Genomic DNA, 15,017 nt, shown 5'->3' with positions numbered 1-15,017 from the left:
TTGGCTTAGTCTCAGAATGGGGTTTCATGTTGGACTCACATCCCTGGCGGTCTCTCCTGGGTCTGGAATAGTTACCACCACTATCCCCAAGCCCCATCTTATCCTTGACCCATGCTGATTCCCTAATATATCCCTTCCCTGCTCCTTAAGGCCCACCCTATGAGTGCTCAAGAGGCTCTGAGCTCACACCTGGCTTGCCTCAGCATTTCCAGCTGCTGAGTCTGGCCACTTGGCATGCTTCTGGAGCCGTGCCTGACCCGGGACATCACTCCGCCCCTCTGGGATCACTCCCATCTGTAGCATTGGCCTTCCCCAGGGCACATCTTTGCTTGATGTGTCAGCTTGGTATAGTGGTTAGGAGTGGGACTTCTAATCTGGCGAGCCGTGTTTGATTCCCCGTTCCCTCACATGCAGTCAGCTGGGTGATCTTGGGCTTGCCACAGCACTGATAAAGATGTTTTGACTGAGCAGTAATATCAGGGCTCTGTTAGCCTCACCTACCTCACAGGTTGTCTGTTGTGGGGAGAAAAAAGGGAAGATGATTATAAGCTGCTTTGAGACTCATGGTAGAGGAAAGCAGCATATAAGAACCAACTCTTCTTCCCAATGTGCTCGGCAGTTTGGTCTGGGGTTGGGGCTGCTGGCTGCATTGCTGCTACAGGTGCGGGACCCGCTGGTGTATTGGAGGTAGCTGGACAATGGAATAGAAAACCAAGAGGAAGATGGAGATTAAATGCTACTCTTTTGTTACAAGCTACTGTAATAAATAAAAATGTAGAAAAGATTTGGATTAATCCTTTAAAAAACAACACAAAAAGAATGTTACAAGCTATAATTTGTGAAACAAAACTTTCATTAGAAGAACCCTCTTAACAGGAAAAAAGAACAAATAAATTAACTGAGAAAGTACAGAGTTTGGAGTTAAAGCACTAAAATCCTTAATAAAGACAGTAGAAATAAAGTAAAAGAAATTAGATATATTCTGTTTTGCTGTCGTCTGTGTTTTTCTTGCTCTAAACCTCTACCAGTGAACAGTGGGGTGCCATTGGATCTGGGTCCTGTACTTTTCAACATTTTTATCAATGATCTGGATAAGAGGGTGAAGGGACAAATTACATTTGCAGATGACACTAAACAGGGAGGAGAAGCGAATGCCTCAGAAGATACAGAGTTCAGTGATTTCTAAATATGCTGGAAAAGTGGGCAGATGAGAATAAGATGCAGTTCAATAAGGAAAAGTGCAGCTCTGCATATGGGTCACAAAAATGAGAAGCATGCATACTGGATGGGAGAAATGCTTCTGAGTAGTAGTGTATGAGAACGAGATCTTGGGGTTCTTGTGGATTGTAAGCTAAATATGAGAAGACGGGGATGTAATGGGAAGTAAGTTTTAGGCTGTATCAACAGAGGTACCACATCAAAATATTAAGTTGTCAGTCCCCTTGTATTGGTCAGATTGCACCTGGAGTACTGTGAATAGTTCTGGAGGCCTCACTTCAAACAGGATGTGGACAAAATCGAAAGGGTGCAGAGGAGAGCAAAGAGGATCATTCAGGGCCCGGGGACCGAGCTCTAAGAGGAACAGCTAAAGGATATACGAATGTTCAGCTTGGAGAAGAGGAGGTTGAGATGAGACATGCAGGATATGATGGAAACCTGGGTCATGGGGAGCGAAACTGTTGCCCTTCAAAAGCTAGTCCCTACCGGGTTTCCGTCCTCCATCAGTCTCGGACTGCGGGGTAAGGAGGCCGAGTGACAATACTAATCCAGGAGTTTTTCTTCTTCAGGGCTCTTCCCACGTGATAAGTTTCAGCAACTGAATGTGTTGGTCTTGGATGGGGTTCAACTGAGAGTATGGCCATCTGGCTGGTTTACCATGTATCCAGCATGCAACCAGAAGCCGTGCCAGCCCTGCTGGAAGTGGTAACATCCTGGACACTACAGTTCCCTATACTGTTGGTTCTGGGGGACTTTACTATCCATGCTGAGCTTGGCATCATTTGGAAGTGAGCTAAACTTGGTGTCAGCCATGGCGACACTGTGGCTCTCACAATTTGTTGTTGGCCCTACCTATCAGGCAGACCACACCCTGCACCTTTCTTTTGGTGAAGGTTTGAATGTGGATGTGGTCATGGCTAATGCCATGCCATGGTAAGACCACTATACCCTGAAAGCTCGGCTAAGGCTTCAACCTTCTCCTAAGTTGGGCACTGAGCAGAATTTAGCTCTTCTGTGGAGATTTATGTATCCAGTTGGATTCCTGAATGCTCTGTGAGACCCAGTGCCTCCCGACACTTCTCTAATTGGCCTGGCAAAAGACTACTCCCCCCGGTCAAGTGTTGACCGGTCTCCGATGATAAAAAGGTTGGGGACCACTGCCTTATAGAATGCAATTTTTACTTGACTACTATAGCTTCTGCTAACTCACACTCAGCACAATTGTTTAGGATAGTTCGAGCTCTTGCTGCCCTAGAGGAAGAGCAACAAAACAATACCCACTTGGATATCAGCTGTGAGGCATTTTGCAGACAAAATCTTGACACTCCACCATGACCTTCTTCCAACCTTTGACACAAAGTGAACTAGAGGCCTCTTGGCCATCTTCGGAAAGAACACTGAATAACTTTAGAAGACTCATGCTGACTGAAGTGAGCAGGATGTTTGCAGCAGTGAGACCAACCACATGCTCACTAGACCCCTGCCCATCATGGCTACTAAAAACACCAGATATAAGAATAAGGGGCCCCCTCCAGGAGATAATCAACCTTTCTCAATGGGAGAATACTTGGAGGAACTAAAAGAGGCAGTGGTTTGCCCACTGCTGGAAAAATCATCTCTAGACCCACTAGAGCCTGACATCTACCGACCTGTTTTGCGCATAGAGTTGAAAGGACTGTCATGGACTAAATATCAGCATTTTGGGGAAAAGCTTCAGCCCTGGACCTATCCCAATGAGGTTACCGGTCTGATCATGGGGTAGAAACAGCGGTAGTTGCCCTGATCTTTGTCTCCAGTTGGACTGAGTCGGGTCAGCACTGCTTCTACTATGTGACCTTTCAACAGTATTTGACACAGTCGTCCATGAGCTTTCTAGCTCATGGCCTCGCCAACACAGGAATATGGAGGACAACCAATCTCTGATCTCATTTCTCCGGGGCTGTGTACAGAGATTAGCAACAGGAGAGACATCTTCAAGCCACCACCAATTTACATGAGGAGTCCTTCAAAGAGCGGTCAGCTCTCCAATCTTATTTAATATCTTCATGTGCCCTCTTGCCCAACTGGTATGGAAGTTCGGGCTGGGATGTCACCAAGAAGCAGATAACACCCAGGTCTTTCTACTGATGGATGACCACCCTGATTCTCCCCCAGAAGCATTAGCCAACTTCCTGGAAACAGTGATGATGTGGCTCAAGCAGAGTGTTCTGAAGCTCAGTCCTTCAAAGATGAAGGTCCTATGGCTAGCCTGCAAGGATCCAAGTGAAGAAATGCATTTGCCCAACCTGGTGTGCAGCTATCAGTAGCTTGCTCTGCCCAGAACCTGGGAATGATTCTGGATGCTTCCCTCTCAATGGAAACCCAGGTCACCAGAGTAGCACGGCTGGCATTCTACCACCTTGCCAAAGCAAACCCTTAGTGCTCTACTTGGCCTTGAAACACATAGCCACAGTGATCCATGTGATGGTCACTTCTAGGCTAGACTTCTGGCTAGAGTAACTCACTCTATACAGGCCTACCCTTAATTCTGACCTGGAAACTACAGTTGGTCCAGAATGCAGTGGCCAGGGTCCTTGGAAGGTAATACACAGGAGAATGCAGAATATAGTAAAAGTTAAATTCCCTGTGAAAGCCAAAAGTATATCATTAGGAATATTGCATAAGAAACTACCAAAAGTTTTAGAAGACATATATGAATATTTGGTGTCAGTAGACAGAATTATAGATTCTTCAAAATGAAAAATCTGATGTCCAGGTTTAGAAGGCTAATTAGGCTAAATATGCAGTAACGGTGAAATTAATGTAATATTAGAAAAATAGATCTTAACATTTGAGGCGAAATAATTTTTTTTTTTTTTGGCTTTTAGGCTGCCCCTCTTCAAAATGGTCTCTGGGCAGCTTACTACAATTCATAAAAACAGTCCAAATACAAAACACATATAAAACCTAAAAATTTATCTGCTAAAATTATTTACACTACATAATCACTACATATTTGCTCCATCCATAGATCATTCCCTAATGAGTCAAGGCATACAACTGATGGTATTCTATTGACTGGCCTAGGATGGGAGCAAAACATCTAGGCAAAATCCTCAGGTGTGGGAATAGGTATGGGCCCCAAAAAAGATGGCAGAGGTATGACCCCTGGGCTCAACCAAGTGCCTGGTGGAAGAGTGTCATTTTCCAGGTCCTTCAGAACTTAGGGCGTTCTGAAAGTGCCTGGGTTCTCCACTGGCAGTTCATTCTACCAGGCAAGAGCCAGGGCCTAAAAAGCCCTGACTCTGATTGTGGCCAGGCATACATCTTTGGGACCAGGAATCACCAGCAAGTTGGAATTTGCTGAGTGATAGGCCTTTCAAGGGGCACATGCAGAGAGGCAGTTCCAAACCTTGTAAGGCCTTAAAGGTTGAAACTAACAACTTAAACCTCATGTGGAACTCAATTGGCAACCAGTGCAGCTGTTGGAGAACAGGTCAAATGTTAGTTCTCCATGGGGTCCTCATAAGGAATCAGGTGGCTGTGTTCTGTACCAATTGTGATTTCTGGGTCAGGGATAAGTAAAGGTCCACAGGAAGGCTATGAAAGCAGGAGATAAATTTCAAGTGAGAAGCAATTTTAAAGTTAAAATAGTATATAATTATGTAGGAAATGTAGTTCTTTGATAAAGCAGGATAATAAAATTTGAATATAAATGTACAAATAATGGAAATGTGAACAATAATATCTTTCATTTTTAGCTCACTTTTAAAATGTGAGATATATAATGGATTTTCTTATTTTCTTATTTTAATAGATTTTGATGTGTTTCCTGTCATAGTTAATAACTGACGAGGTGTGAAAATGATGAAAATAATATTGTGGAAAAATATAGCAATAAAATAGATTGGCTATAATTGAAGTAAGAACCACTGTATGATTATGATGAGGAAAAGAAGGAACCTTTTTACTTTGTCTAATGTATTGTGTAGTGTAAAGTAAATTTTGCATGATTGTATGAATTGTTATATATAACCTCCTTTTCTATATCCCTCCTACATTTCTATTATATTGGTATTTATTTTCAAAATAAGAACATTTAATTTAAAAATAGAATTATCAGATGGATGCAGTTCTGCCCATAATTCACATAAAGCATAGTACAATTATCTTAAGACTATAAGCCTTATGTAGTGTGGGAGTACCGCCTCTCTTCAATTTTTTATCAAACTCCTGACAATCACTAATTAATATTGGAAATTTTTAAAAACTTTCATGTCCCTTCCCTTTTTTATTATGATAAAGAGGGAAATTTTCCCAATTTCCTAAAAACCTTATGAGCAAATTCGAATTGACCCTTATTAGAAAGAAAGTTCATGGCTCCAATCTTGGTATTTAAGTATCCACATATTTGGCTATTTTGAGAATTAGATTTATTGATTATACCAAATGATACATAGGGATAGTTAATTTTGAAAAAACTGCAAATTTTCCATCTGTAGGAAATAAAAAAAGGGAAACAACTACAGCACAGCAGTTTGAAGAAAGCAATCAGAATTTACAAGAGGAGAAGGGGATATGTGAGCTCAATGCTTTTTCTTCAACTGTAGTTGATGCTGCACCTGAACCAATTCATGTTGCTTTGATCAACTGATTATGTTGATAGTGAAAACAAAGGCTGTGCACCAGACATTTCATATTTTGTTTTCTTGATAGTTTGATGAATAATAGCTTGGGATATGTGGGTTTTGATCAGTATTTGGGGAGGGTTACATTGAAAAATACTACTCCTATGGAGTTTTTCCATGGAAAATGTAACTGTTATGGAGTTAGTTTTTGTTAAAGATATTACATTCATATTCTTCATTCCATAGTTACAAATCTATGTAGCTGTTTAAATCAATGATTTTATGTGGCAAAATAGATATTTTGCATGCGGGTGAATCTGGTTGTAACATGAAATAATGATCAAAATGTAGTTTTGCAACAGCTCACTGTACCAGCATCAAATTCTGCTCAACTCAGCTAACAATATAATCTTTGCTGTTTGTTTTCCAGATCCAAACTTAGTTTCATTTGAAATTGCTGACAGGCCAAATTATTTTCTTCATTTGGCTTCCAATGGTACCCTAGTTTTTTCTAAGTGGGAAAGAAATGAAATTTTTCACAATAGATCAACATTTGCTATCCATAAGAACACATGGCTTTTGGGATACAGTTCTTTCGAGTCGTTTGCAGTGCCAGGAGCCTTCATCACCATTTTAGGTTCTTCTGTGCATGTTTTAAAATACCAGCATTCTGAGGCATTCAGACTTTCTACACTTTTTAAACTTGTGGGTAAGTATTTAAATTTGAATTGTTAAATATGATAGCTACACTTGCAAACTTGGCTCGGCCATATTTTATATGAAATTATTGTGCTATAAAAATTAAATGTGTTTATTAATAGACTGCAGTTTTATAAAAATCAGTTGAAGAACACATGTAAGTTAAGTTGCTTATTATCTTTGTCCTGAAGCCCTTATGATTTCCAATTACTATGCAAAGCAGTAAACTAATAATTATACATCCTTATCCATTGTTCCTCTTAATATTTGTGTCCTGGCTGTCCGAGATGAAATAGGGTCAGTCAGGGTGCAGCCAGCCTCCCTCTCCAGCTTCCGCCCTCCTTCCCTGGACGCTAGCCACTTTGCTCTCAGATGCCTGAGAGACACAGAGAGCCCTGCAAAACCACAAACAACCTGCTATGGCTCCTGCTGCAATGGAGAAAGAGACAGAGACAGAGACAAACCTTGCTTCCTTGCTAGGAAGGAGCTCTAATTACCTGCTATGGCTCCTGCTGTGTGAGAGAGAGATCTGCGCCTGCTGGTGTCCCCTGGGTCCTAGCACTCATTGCATTCCTGGTTGCAATGGCCTTTCTTGATAGTTATTAATAACTACACAATTTTTATTTACTTAAGAAGACTGAATAACAGTATAAAGTTTACTCTTGCAGTTATTATAGCTCACTGTGTAAAAGTAAAAGTGGATAGAACAGGTTGTACTACTGTGGTATGCATAGTTTTACCTAGGGATCACAGATTAAGAGGGCAGCTGTTCATCCTCCACAGCTCTGAAGCCCTGGTTTATGGGTACACAAATGTTTGGTTGGTTGGAGTAATACTATCATGAAGTAAAAGAGACTATGTGTGCCTGCCTGCCTGCCTGCCCCTTCAGGAGCTCTGGCAGTAGCTGCCTTGGCAGCTGCTCAGTGTACCTGCTGTCTACCTTTTGCAGTTTGAGGGCCATCCTTTGCTTAAGCTAGGGCAGAGTCTGCACTTACTTTCTTTATTCTATTGTCAATCCTGTTGAATTCAGATCGCTTTGAACTCGGGTCTTCTTCTCTCTCCCCCCCCCCCATTGAAACAGGAAAGCCTTCTGCAAATGGTTAAGGTAGTTTAGAAGGTGGGGGGGGGAGCCAAGCCTCTTTCTTTTCTTGAAGGGTGGGGGGAGAGGAGACAGGCAGGGAGCCTCTTTCTTTTCTTGGAGGGGTGGGGGAGAGGATCGAAAAAGGCAGAGGAGGGAGGAAAAATCCAGGACCGACAGAAGTTGAGAGAAATTAGGGGCTTCTCCTTTAAGGCAAGCGTGTCACATGACCAGGTGTAGCCTATCAGAGGTTCTCTACCATGGAGCTTTCTTTCCCAAATGGATATTGAGGATTAAAAGCAGTCTGAGATATCGCACAATAAAGGTAGGGTCACTCCGGATCAATCCTTCTTGCTGCAGAAGGAAATTTTAAATTGCCCCAAATCCAAACAGAAATCGTATTCTGTGTAGAGGGCAGGGACTGAATCAGTCTGGGGTTGGAATAAAAGCTCTGTGCAGTTTACACCTAGGAGAGAGTGGCAGTGATTCTTGGGCTTCATCCTGGATGTTTGGATGTGGGCCAGAATTGCAGCCTCTGTGTTCATAGAATCATAGAGTTGGAAGGGGCCATACAGGCCATCTAGTCCAACCCCCTGCTCAACGCAGGATTAGCCCTAAGTGTTCAGTGTCCCTGAAACAGTAAGAGATTTTTAAAAGAGAAGAGTTGGTTGTTTATACCCCACTTTCCACCACTTGAGAGAATCTGAAAATTGACTTACAAACATCTTCCCTTTCTCTCTTAACAAAATGTACCTTATAAGGAAGGTAGAGCTCTAACAAAACTGCTCTACAAGAATAGTACTAAGAACTGTGACTAGCCCAAGGTTACCCTGCTGGCTACATTTGGAGGAGGGGGGAATCAAACATGGTTCTCCAGATTAGTCTGCCACCCTTAACTACGCCACACTGGCTCTCTGAGAGGAACTGGGAGAAAGGCTCCCTCTGGATTTGTAAGAAGGATGAAGGAATTTCAGCTATGTCTAAAATGCAACTGAAAGTTGGATGAGCAAAGGAAGGAAGGCGTTGCATAAGTCTCAACAAGTATAAGTAAAGATTGAATATGAATGATAGATGACTGAAGGTTGGGAAAATTAGGAGTGAAACTCAGGAAAGGACAGTGGTGCTGTTCAGGGTTAAGGAAAAGGAGAGACAGGGGGGGGGAAGATAAGTTTGACTGTGAAGAAAGGGTGTTGTTTACATATTTCACTGGTGCTATAATCTCCTTGGGTGAGAGGGGGGAACTAAGAACTCACCAATATGGAAACTGGTGTTTTGAGCTGTGTATTTCTGTTTATATGGTTTTGCAATGGAAGCAAGCTATTCTAAGGAGTACAGGAGGTGATCCTCTGGCGGTGGGGGAAGGAGAGAGAAGTATAACATAGACACCAAGTTGGGAAGAAATGGGTGACAACTTTCTTTAGGTTCCTTGGGTCTTGGTGTAGCAAAGTCTGAGACACTGGTCTCAGTTGATATTCTAACTGCTGTCGGCACCTTTCAAGACCCACCTGTTGGAGCAATTGAGGGCAGAGGGCTGGCATTTCAGTCGGAAACAGTGAAAACTGCTTATTTATGTCCACCATCCTCCTGGGCATAGTCAGTGTTTCACCCCCAAGGTTTGCAGTGATGCTACCCCACCCTTTTGACTAGGGTTTTGTGCAGCGGAGTCCGAATCAGCTGTTCCAGACCGACGTAGCCAGCGCCGTGCTGCGGTGTGTGTGTGTGGGGGGGGGGAGGCTTGGGCACCAGTGCATCAGTCAGCGCACAAATGCAGGCATGGAACTCCATGCCTGCATGTGTGCACCAAGTTACACACCAGCGCCTGCACTCCCCCCCCCCCCCCCGCGGCGTGGCTCTGGCTTCGTCAGCCTGGAACAGCTGATTCGGATGCCATCGCACACATCCCTACTTTTGACCCCTTAAGGCAGGCTTTCTCAACCAGGGTTTCATGAACCCCTGTGGTTTCTTGACAGCCCTGGAAGGGTTTCCCGAGTGGGTGGGAATTTTATATATATTTTAAAAAATTAAGCATTTATCTGGTGATATGGCCATATATGGTCATATCGACCCACTCTCCCCTGCCAAAATGGCCAGTGATAGGCCTGGAAGGGGAGGGGCCCTGGATGAACATGGACATTTAACATCAGGCATTCTGAGACCTTCAGTTATTAAGAGTGTTTCTCCTAAGCCATTTCTAAAAGTGTGAAGGAATATTCATTTTAACAAGACAATGATAACAAAAGAAGAATTTTAGCTGTAACCATAGCATCTGAGCTATAATATAGAATTTCTGGAAGAAGTCACTTGCTGAAAAACAATGTCCTAGTATCTGTAAACAGAAATAGCTTAATCTCTGGTGTACGCATGCACAGAATAAATAACAAAACCTTTACAAATCATCCAAGGATTGGAAGGGGGATGCAAGGACCAAAGAGAACCAGTCTCTCATAAAGTTTAGTCAAAGAACCTTAGTCTACACAGCTCATCTTAAATGCCTTTTAAGTTGTGTAGTTGCTCAAAGCAGGAGTTTAAGCAACTAAGAATGTCCTTCAAAGTAAGGAGAGTGTCACAGAGTTTAAATTCTTCTTTGGTTCCGTTTGGGAACTATGCAGTGGTGATGGTGGCAGCCAAAATTCCTGCTGTGGGCCTCGATCTCACCCCCCACACAGTGTCTGTGACACCTCTTGTATCTTGGAACTATTCAGTAATGCCTAAACTAAAACCAGACATTTGGTCCATGTATACTTTTGTGTAACTTCCTATATGATTTTATAAGTAAAAATAATTTAGGGTTGCTTTTTTTTTTACAAGCAACAGGGAAAAATGTTGCAAGAAATAAAGTTTCAGTTGGGCAAGCTGTACCAGTGCTTAACTTTTGTGACAGAAGTTAACAACTGCCTGCTTTGCAGAGTTTTCTGTTATTGAACTACTGTTAACCAGTGTTAAATAGTGGCATTGTGAATCTGCTCATTTTTTGAAGCATGTTAAAATGATGCAGCTGTTGGCTGGCACACTTCAACTTCACAAAAAATGACAGATTTTGTCAGTGCCAAATATTTGTTGTCTCTTGATAAATTCTTTTAATCATTGTGCTGTGGGGGTTTGGAACAGCAGAACACATGGAGCTAATGCTATTCCCAAGACATACAAGATGGATCACATTTTGTCCAGAACAAAATAGTCTTAGTCTTTTATCTTGGAGAGGGAAAAGAACAGGATAAGAGCTGTAACTATCTTTCCTGCTGGTGCATTAGCAGAGAATGGAATATCTTTTTAAAGTGTGAAGTCTTTGCCTTCCAGTCATGCCAAAGAATCCTCTATATGCAAGTGGAAAACTACAACAATTTACCTCAGCAAGTGGGATCATATCAAATGATCATGAAGCATTTCATTAATCACCACATCCGAGGATTTGGGTTTCAGGGTTTTATAAGCAAAGAAATATAGAGCTTGAATCTTTTTCCAGTGTTCTTTCACAAGGCTCTGCTTGCTGATGCAGGGTAATTACATGGTCTAAAAATACAGCAGCATTTGTTTAAGTTAATGGAAAAGTTACACCAGTTCTAGAGTGCAGAGGCAAAGGCAGATTGAGTTTCCTGCTGACTATCATAAATGCTTTGCATATTAAATCAGAATCTTTCCAACTGGGAGCCCCTTTCCTGACTATAAATATTAGGAGTAGTATAATAGGTCCTGTAAACTCACTTGCAATGAAATACCTTCGTAAGTCTTTTTTGGGTTTTATGAGATACATCGAAAAAGATTTTTAAAAACCAAAGATAATTAGTTGCCAAAGGTCATGTGAAAAGTCGCTCTTCCCGACTTGCTACCAATTATTGTACCATAATGGCATGTATCCTACCAGGCCACTTAGCAAAGTTTGAAGCCTTCTTCCAAATAATTGGGTCTTCCTTTGTCAGAAAAGCCACTTGAATTGGAAGAAAGCTTATTAGGTAGGAAGGAAACTTTGCTGAGTGGATTGGTGGGATATATGCCAATATGAATACCCGAGCCCTTTCAGCCTAAGATTTTCCTCCAGATTTGTTTTGTTTATATATAACCAGCCACCCCACCCCCAACACACACATATGGTACTTTCAAAGAGGAAACATTTTATATGGCATACCTATAGTTCCAAAGAAAGATTAATTAAATAGTTAACAAATTGTTAATTGAGGTACAATAAGCAGCATATCATAAAATGTAATAAAGGGAAAGCAACAGAATAAATATGAATGCCCTAGTATTCTAGGCAATATTGGAATAATGTGTATGTAAATGAAGTAATGGAAACATCTTACAATAAAGCTGTTTTTTAAAATAATTGTGGCATACAAGAGCAAATGGTAATGGGTAATGCCGGTTAAGTCTTTAACATTTCTAGCCTTCCCAAAAATTCCTCATACCTACTTTAGTTAAAAGTTGAGCCCACTATGCTATTCTAAGTTCATGGAAGAGTTTTCATAATTACCTCTCAGATGATCCAGATTCATCATACCATTCAAGGAAATTCAAATCACTCATTTTTTCAGCTAACTAGGCCCATCCTGTTTTAGTCTTTTTCTTTCATCAGATGTGGTATTGGGGTGATGCCCCACTTCTCAGGGATGAAGATGGTAATATTTCATTTAGATATCTAGATAGCTTACAGTAATGCTAGGAAAAGCTGAAGGCAACAGGAAAAGGAGAAGACCAAACATTAGATGGATTGACTCAATCAAAGAAATGCACAGCCTTGGGGTTGCAAGATCTGAGCAAGGCAATTAATGATAGGATGTTCTGGAGAACATTAATTCATAGGGTCTTCATAAATTGGAAGTTGCTTGATAGATCTGTTTGTACACAAAATGTTATAAAGCTGGACAACGTGTTTCCCTCAGTATTCACTGTTTAGCTTTTAATACCCAATCTCTCTCTCAGGGAGGCAAATAACATTCATGTAACATCCTCTGTGTCCCCCCAAACAAATGATATCTGTGTTAACTTATACTGATATCATTATATATCAGCTCCTTTGTGATGTAATGAAGTAGAGTTGGTTTTTATATCCTGCTTTTTACTACCCAAAGGAGGCGCAAGGTGGCTTACAATTGCTTTCCCTTCCTCTCCTCACAATAGACGCCCTGTGAGGTATGTGAGGCTGAGAGAGCTGTGACAACTGTTTTCTGAGAACAGTTCTAACAGGACTGTAACTAGCCCAAGGCCACCCAGCTGGCTGCATGTGGAGGAGTGGGGTATCAAACCTGGCTCTCCAGATTAGAAGCTGGTGCTCTTAACCACTTCACCAAGCCGGCTCTTTTATGGAAGTAGGCCAACTAGGGTGAAGTCTATTGTGTTTCCTTTAAACCAGTGGTTTTCAGCCCTGGGGTCCTGACCCTATTTGGGGTTGCCTGGCCCCTTATGTGGGGTCTCCAGGTTGGTTGTCGCTGCAGCGGTGGCAGGCGGTGGTGGCGGGCAGCAGCAGGCGGTGGGCGGAGGAGGAGCCATGGCAATGGCCACCTCCACACCGCCCTGACTGTTGTGTGCCTATGGATGCTCGCGCGCGCATGCTGCCTGTGCACGTGTGCACCCCACCCCTGCTGCCGTAGTTGGGGTCACCAAGTTGGAGCGGTTGAGAACCATTGTTTTAAACAATGATGAGAGTTGATGCTGAAAGCTGAGCTGAACAAGATTCCGGATTCAGTGTGATCTAGGGATAAATTTATTTAGCATTCTATGGTAGGAGTTTAATTTTATTTTTCATCCTATTTTGGCAGTCTAAAATTGTGTGGTTGGAAACTGTTTGACACATGTTTTGGGAGGGGAGATTCCCTTGGAGGAAAAATACTAATGTGAGAAATTGTTCTAGATTTGACACAGAGGCAATTCCCATTCCTTTTATCTTTAGAAAAGTCAGTATCCTGAAAGGTTTACTATATTTGGGATTGTATACAGCTTTTTCTATAATCCTAGAACATGCAACCTTATAGAAAAAGAAGTCTCCAGGAGCTAGACTGCTATACTCAAGCATGTCATAGGCACTTGAAACTCAACTGGGATTGCTGTATACTATAAATAAATAGTATCCGAAACCCAAGTTGCTGTGTTTGTAATATGAAAACATTCCTTCCAACTGAGACAAACATAAAGGAACTCTGTTGGATCACCCAGTGATTTGACCTCCCTCCAATAAAGTGTAATATGAGGACATGCAAGGAAACTCATGGTCAGTTATGTTTTTACCTTGTGAGATGCTGAGGAGGCCTGGGATTGACTGTGATTCTACTTTCACAGTCATTGGAAATTAAAGTTTTTGGGTCATCAATATTTGTTTATTTGTAACCAGAATAACCTAGAATTCACTCACTGCTGTGGAACAAATTCTGATTTACAATAAGGCTGTGTAGAAGTGATATGCACATGCTTCAATAAAGTATAATTTTAATAGCGGAATGTGGTTTTAACTAGTTAAAAACAAAATATAAAACAGCACTCAAATGGGAAACACAGGTATAAAATTTGTGATCACTGGCCTCCATCTCACACAACGGAAAGGTGCATTTTCATGAGAGCCTTAACTGGTATTGTGACCCTGCAAACTTCTGGACACTAGGCAAGAAGTCCCCAAAGTGGAGCCCACCAACATCATTTCTGGCACTCACCTAGTGCCTTTAGAGATTGGTGGGGCTGGGGGAGGGGGCATTTGCCCAGCAAGGCTTCTTATTGGTTATTGGAAATTTGATTGGCTATGAAGATTTTTACAAATGTTGCTTGGCAGCAGCTCCCACCACAGCACAAAAATATTTACTGTGAGACTTAAGGTAAGCTGCAGCAGTTATTTTGTGGCTGATTTTGCCTCCTATGGGTAACCATTTTGTGACTGTACCCACTATGCTATGTCAGAATTCCAGAAACAGCTGCAGACATAAAGAGGCCTCCTGCACTAGGCAAAGACATTTTACAATTTGCTTTTCTGGAGTTTTATCAAGTAACATTCTGAGCCTTTACCTACTGAAGTTCCGTTCTTAATGCTTTGTAGCCTGCTGAATACCTTCATTAATTTGATGCTGAAGTGAAGGGACTGAATACAGTTATGAAAGGCCAGAGAGGAGGAAGAGGTTGTGGTAGCCAAGGGCTGAATTGACCAGTGTATGAAACAGAATATTCACTGGGAGGTGATTAGTTTTGTAATTGTGGCTTGTCTTGATAGTATATTGAATAGGGAGAGAGAGGATGAAAAAAAGCTGATAATTTGGGATATAGGGCAGACCCAATCATACATGGCAGCAAGCCGCATAATACTCCTGGCAACATTTAAGGCCATTCCGCACATCTAAAAAAATAGCATCATACCGAGAAATTGCATGACACTATAAAAAATCACGTGCCCCCTGCCATTTCTCACCTTCTTGCTCTCCTGCTTTATTATGCCGTTTTTT

The 15,017-nt window shown here is 41.8% G+C and overlaps 1 protein-coding gene and 1 long non-coding RNA gene across 3 annotated transcripts in view; one reads left to right on the top strand and one right to left on the bottom strand.

Moving 5' to 3' along the window:
* LOC143829960 (uncharacterized) overlaps nt 1–15,017 on the bottom strand; it is a 103,259-nt gene that overhangs the window by 759 nt on the left and 87,483 nt on the right. The window contains exons 4-5 of the long non-coding RNA XR_013228301.1: nt 12,071–12,265; nt 502–691 (exon numbers count right to left, since the gene is read on the bottom strand). This is a non-coding gene — a long non-coding RNA (uncharacterized LOC143829960). The remainder of the gene's footprint in view (nt 1–501; nt 692–12,070; nt 12,266–15,017) is intronic.
* The window catches only part of OTOG (otogelin), a 180,046-nt gene that overhangs the window by 101,175 nt on the left and 63,854 nt on the right, over nt 1–15,017 (top strand). For both annotated transcript variants that reach the window (XM_077321603.1, XM_077321602.1), the window contains exon 33: nt 6,256–6,534. In XM_077321603.1, coding sequence (XP_077177718.1) covers nt 6,256–6,534 — 279 coding nt within the window. The remainder of the gene's footprint in view (nt 1–6,255; nt 6,535–15,017) is intronic.

This window comes from Paroedura picta, chromosome 2, assembly GCF_049243985.1.
Source record: "Paroedura picta isolate Pp20150507F chromosome 2, Ppicta_v3.0, whole genome shotgun sequence".
NCBI classification, from domain to species: domain Eukaryota; kingdom Metazoa; phylum Chordata; class Lepidosauria; order Squamata; family Gekkonidae; genus Paroedura; species Paroedura picta.
Note: the sequence above shows the minus strand (reverse complement) of the source record. Positions and strands in the feature narration are given on the sequence as shown.